We start from the raw sequence: 6000 nt of genomic DNA, 5'->3' as shown, positions 1-6000 counted from the left end.
CAACTATAGAGGCTAATTTTTTTTTAATGAAAGCTTAGATTCTGGAGCAAATGTATGGAGCAGGTGAGGAATTATGCAGTAAATGCTGTGGTTGTGGAATTGCACATTAAATACAACTGTGGTTAGAACAAAACCCTGTCTGTAAGGTCCCCTCCTCATATAAATAAGGGCCACAGTGGAGAGGCTTAACTTGTGAAGTAGGTCTTCCTCGCACTAATTCCTAATTACTGATGGATTCTTATCCCCAAGTGTTTAAAGTAATTAAAGTGAGAATGAGAGAGGAAAAAGAGATAAGTCTTTACATGCCTCAATGGATCTTGACTTTTCAGAGCATATTAACGAGTATTTTAATATCTACTGTACCTACAGTATGTTAGTTGACCACGTTACTACTTACTTTTTATTTAGTCATCCTTACTACCAACGTAAAGAAAAAAAAATCACACAACACAATGACTTCATCATTCTCTAATGTGATAACCTAATTAATATATTTCACATCAAGCATTGCAAAAGCTCTCTTTTTTAACAAAGCACAAATATAACATTTTTATTTATGGAAAAGAGGGCTTCAAATATCACTGTACAGCATCTCGCACACTCCTTTCTACTTTGATACAGCAGGCACCATTAAATCATTCTGAGCTGTCTTCTTCCTCTTCTTTTCAGCTCATTATTTAAATCCAGGCAGAGGCATGGAAGCTCATATAAGATGGCCAGCAATGCCATAGTGTGGATAAGTTGTTGGAATAGTACATCCTGTTTCACCATCATCCATTCTTTAACCTCAGCTACACTTCTACGGAGACCAGTCACATCAGCTCCCCATCATGCTTTGTCTTCCCCAGGCTGGTGTGTAGAATTGCTTAGGTTGTTATTGAAAACAGATCCCTGTACCACAGAAAGGTAGGCAGGCAATATACTAAGCTAGCCATTTAAACATCCACCGTGCACTTACAGAATGGGTTGTGACACTAACCTTCCCCATCAAAGTGCCTCAGCTGTGACCTGCAGAGACCATCTCTAGGGTTAGAGTATCTCAGTCTCATGTCCATTCCATCTTTTACATCTCTGATAAGATTGTCAGCAAGAGTCCAAATTTGTGCTAAGTGTGATGTGATGTGATCAAATGTCCCCTAAGAATTAGATTCAGACCACCAACTAATTTCACATAAGCCACTGAATAGCCTTCACATGTTAACAATCTTTAAATCATTTGTGATTAATGGGCTGATTTGATCTACTAGCTACAAACTGGTAAATTATGTCCCATAACTTCCTATGTTCCATGTTTCCAGTTGTCTGAGCAGACAGAATTACTGTGAAGCTCTGGTGTCCACTAAAAGCACCCTGGAATATTATAATGTGCCCTGCAAAAAATACACCCTTTGAATTGTGCTTTCCCTGCTATACACTTCTACCTGGTACATTAGGCAGCAGCAAAGAGTAATTCAAATATTGATAATACTGAAAATGAGGCCTTTTGTCTTAAATTATGTTTTGGAATTTCTAGCCCTCAAAGTAAATTCGTAGAGTTTGAATTACGTAATACAAATACACCTAAGTGGCAAATGAGCATAAGGCTCCTGTCTGAAATACCAAAGACAAGAGTCTCAGATATATCCACAAATCAACCAGGAATATCATCATTAGCACATTTGTATTTAAAATAAAAAACATTATAAAGGTCTTTTTGGGTGGAGCCAGGACATGGAATCTCTATATGCAAAAATTACAGTAGTCTGCTCTCAGCATTCGCTTGAAATCAGTCCCTGAAAATCAACTGAACACACACAAATAGGATGCAGAAATGAAAATAATTGTCATCCATTGTTCCTGAGTTAACCAGAAGAAAATAGTGACTGACATATTCCTATCTCCAAGGATATTCATATAGGTCAGAAATGATATTCACAGTTGAAGAACTGAGGTAAAGGCCTGTTACGCAAGACTATAACAGACAGCATCTGACATGCAAACAGAAAAAGTCAAGCCTGTTAGCAACTGCCTTTCATCAGCCCCATCTGAAAACACAATATGTCATCTAAAAAATGTAAGAAAAATACTGAAAAAACTCTAAGGCACAATAAAACAAAACTGGTTTTACTAAACAGTTGTGGAAACCTCCATAAATACTTTATATTAATGCCCCTAAAAACCTGCTCCTGCTCACCCTGAAGCTAATACCAGAACTCTCATTGACTTCAATAGGGGACAAGCTGGATCCCACAGAAGGGTTAGAACAGCACTACCATTTTGTTTAAGCATTATATAGTATCCACAATTCTACATTTACCAGGTTAGATTTCTTTATACAAAATCCCGTTCAATTTGCCCTGTCCTGCATTTAGAGTTTCAGCTGGGTAAAATGCCACTTACCCACTACTGATGTCATCTGTTCTGAGGCTTTTCCCAAGAATGTCCCCATCACTCATGTAACCGCCAACATCAACTTCCGAGGACATGTCCAGATCACTGCTTCCTTTTTCATTCATGTCAATCTGTGACATATTCCCGAGGCGAGAAACAGCTGCTCGGCGAAGAGGTGTGGTATACATGAATCGCGAGGGGTCAGTATGTATGAAGCGACCAGCACTACTGCGAGGGTAACCACTACCTAAGGATGGGGCATCTCCTGCCTGGAGGCGAGGACTAGCCTGGCCAAGCCTCCAAGTCACTGGCGTGGATCGGCTTGTCAAGCCTGGTATACTTCTCCCATTCACTTCGGTTGTCACAGTGCTGTCAAACGTTGTCTCCAATGTGCTGCCAAACAAAATGTAAAAGTCAGTTCATTGTGCTCTCTTTTGCTTTCTGAGAAATAAAGATGAACAAAAGTTGCACTGCTAGGTGGAGCGTAGAAATGTAAACCAATAATATAATAACCCAATACTTTTTTCTCTACAGGATTTTATTTGCACATATCATCGATTAAAAACTGTAGACAAGCTTCCAAATGAATCCTGAGATACTATTTACAGAAGGGTAAAAAAAACACTTACATCAAATTATTATGACAAGAATCCCAGACACACAAATAGTATCTTCACAAACTGCACTGTTAATTTCCCCCTGCTAACCTGTAATGATAAGCCTGCAATTCTTGACTGCAAGTGTTCTTCTACACTCCAAAATGTAAGGAGTCCATGCACAAATAGTACCTGTGGCTTATCTGGGTCCCTCTAAGGCTGGACATAGTTTCTTCCAAATTCTGTCGCAGATCTGCTATATTCTTTACTGTTCTCATTCTTCTTGTTTCTGGGTCTTCCCCTGGAAGAAAACAAAATAATATAAATTCTGTGTGGGTGTGCAGTCATGTGCACGTATGGGGCGCGCGCGCGCATGTGTGTGTGTGTGTATACAAATATAGATATAAACTAACACATGAATGTGTGCGGACAACTATATACATGATATCATTTATATATGGATACACATACATATCGTTTAAAATTTGAATATACACAAGCTCCCAGAGTGTATTTGTAGATCTGTCCATCCATCCACCCACATACAACATGCACACACCCATCCTGCCAATATTTATTGCGCGCACACACAGCAATCAAAAGTTTTGTGGTGATTAAAAGCTCATTTTAAAAATAGCAAGTTAGTGGAGGGCCTGGACAAGACTGAAAAATGTGGGGATTGTGGAGACTAAGGCCCTGATTTAGGAAAACATTTAAGCACACACTTAAAATCTATTCCTATTCAGGAAAGCACTTAAAGTTAAGTCTGTACTTAAGCACCCTTCCTGAGTAAGGATGCTTTCCTGACCTGGAGTCTTATCCCCATAACCCTCACAGTGGACATAAAACACTAAGTCCCAATATAATTCATACATTTATAGATTTTTAAGTCCAGAAGGAACCATAATGATCATCTAGTCTGACCTCCTGCATGACAAAGGCCATACAGTTTCACCCAGAAGTTCCTGCAACAAACCCACAATTTTTCGCTGTACAAGAAATAAATAAACCCACAAAGATAAAATGCACATAGTGAAATACTGTGTTACCCCAGGAAGAATGTAAAATCCTAATAAACAATATCAAATAAATACATAACAAAAATTACCAAATATTTGATATATATAAAAAATCAGAAATTAATATATTTTTTAAAATGGTATAGTTTATCTAGCAGTTTTTGTTTACTTTAACATAATCATTTAACTACCCCATATTTCCACTTATTTTCTTTTGAAGAGTATAGTATTAAATAACATAGTATCACAGATTTTGTGGTTTATCACGCCCAGAATGTTGCCTTTGACAGTGTCCCATTTGTGATGCTTCGGAGTGGGTGGGGGTAGATATAATTCTAGCAATTTGTACAATTCTGAACAAATGGAGAAAACTATTCCTCCCTGATGCCAGGACTGATCATTTTATGCCCATATACATCACTTGATCAACCCCAGTTTAGTCAGCATGCTACACGTTATCAGTGATAAAATTGTAAAAGCCTTTTAAAATAGGCTAACATTATTTAACTCTAAATTCAGCATTTCCCTGGGATATATACAAATTAAGGTTGTAATTCCATCTCAGGATTTTGGTGATATTAAGAAACTGCTTCAGCTTTGATCTCATATTTGTTGATGTCAGGAGAACACCTTGTGAATCTGAATTCAACAGGACACAAAAGAAAAGATCAGAAACACAAGTGAGAGAAATGACAGGGTGATAACAACATAATCTCATGTTTACTCAGTAAGACATATACACTTCTTACTGCTGACTTTTTTTGTGCTGTTGCTACGTTTTTGTTCCCCTCATGTCCTGTAGATAAATGTATGGGTGAGATCGAAATATGACTAGAGTTGAAGAGGAAATCTGGGGAGGACAATAAGAAGCAGTACACAAGAATGCATAGAAATATCAGTAATGGGAGGAAATGGTTTTGTCACTGGTAGAGCAGCAGAGTCAGAGTGAGAAGCAAGAGGAAACTAAGTCCATTATTAGAGTTCACCCAAAAAATTTTGGAGGAACAATTTTTCACAGGAAAAGAGAGTTTAATCAAAATTAAAATATTTTGTGGGTTGTTGTGAAATTTGCCAATATTTTCACTGGAAACTTTAGAAACAAATCCTTTTGACTTTCTTGTTTCATTTTGACAATATTGTTTTCACTTTTATATTATATTAAAATGTTAATGTTAATACTATATTATGCTATATTTAATATTAGATTATACCGTCTCAATTTTACTGAATTGAAACCATTTACGTTAATCAAAATGAAACATTTTGATGCTTCCAAACAGAAAACTTTTTGAATTTCTGTCCCATGGGAAATTTCCAAAAACTGACTTTTCATTGCAATTTGGAATGATTTAAAACAAAAATACTGGAATTTTCAGTGGAACAGAAATTCCATTTTCCAACCAGATATAACCATAATGTAGACAGGGGCTATGAATCCTGAAGTAGGTCTTTCAAGGCAAGACACACCAGGCAATGAGCAATCAGCAAAGAGACTCAAAGAGGTGCATTATTTTGGCAGCAGAAATCTAGATAGAAAGAGGGGGGTTTAATTAATCCATTAATCAATGTGGAGGTGATGAAGGAATGCATAAATTGTAGTGACGCCAGCCTAAGGCTGGAATTGACACAACCTGCTAGCAAAGCACAAAGAAAAAAACAATGTTTGGCCACAAATGCTATTTAACTTCTAACAATAGCTGAGGATCAAATAAGACCTCTTAGTAAAAAAGGCCCACATAACTCCCATTCGGCCAAAGAATATAGAATTTACTATGCTATTTCCCTCTGCCTGCATCCTTCAACCCACCAGAATCACCTTTCTTTCACTGGCCTGTGGATATATATGCATACAGCAGTCATAATTAATAAGTCAATATCCAAAAACAGTTACCACACCATGGTATGTATGATACCACAGTTTTCCATGTATTAAGGAATGAAAATAATGTGTCTTAGAATTGGAAGTAAGTGTGGAAGCTGTAAGGTATAATTTGGCAAAAGCTGAATATATATCT

The 6000-nt window shown here is 37.2% G+C and overlaps 1 protein-coding gene across 1 annotated transcript in view; it reads right to left on the bottom strand.

Moving 5' to 3' along the window:
* Window positions 1–6000, bottom strand: part of NAV3 (neuron navigator 3) — a 376671-nt gene that overhangs the window by 149258 nt on the left and 221413 nt on the right. Inside the window, exons 10-11 of the mRNA XM_050935670.1 lie at window positions 3159–3267; window positions 2380–2763 (exon numbers count right to left, since the gene is read on the bottom strand). Of these exons, the coding sequence (XP_050791627.1) occupies window positions 2380–2763; window positions 3159–3267 (493 nt within the window). The remainder of the gene's footprint in view (window positions 1–2379; window positions 2764–3158; window positions 3268–6000) is intronic.

This window comes from Gopherus flavomarginatus, chromosome 1 (genome assembly GCF_025201925.1).
Source record: "Gopherus flavomarginatus isolate rGopFla2 chromosome 1, rGopFla2.mat.asm, whole genome shotgun sequence".
Classification (NCBI taxonomy): domain Eukaryota; kingdom Metazoa; phylum Chordata; order Testudines; family Testudinidae; genus Gopherus; species Gopherus flavomarginatus.
Note: the sequence above shows the minus strand (reverse complement) of the source record. Positions and strands in the feature narration are given on the sequence as shown.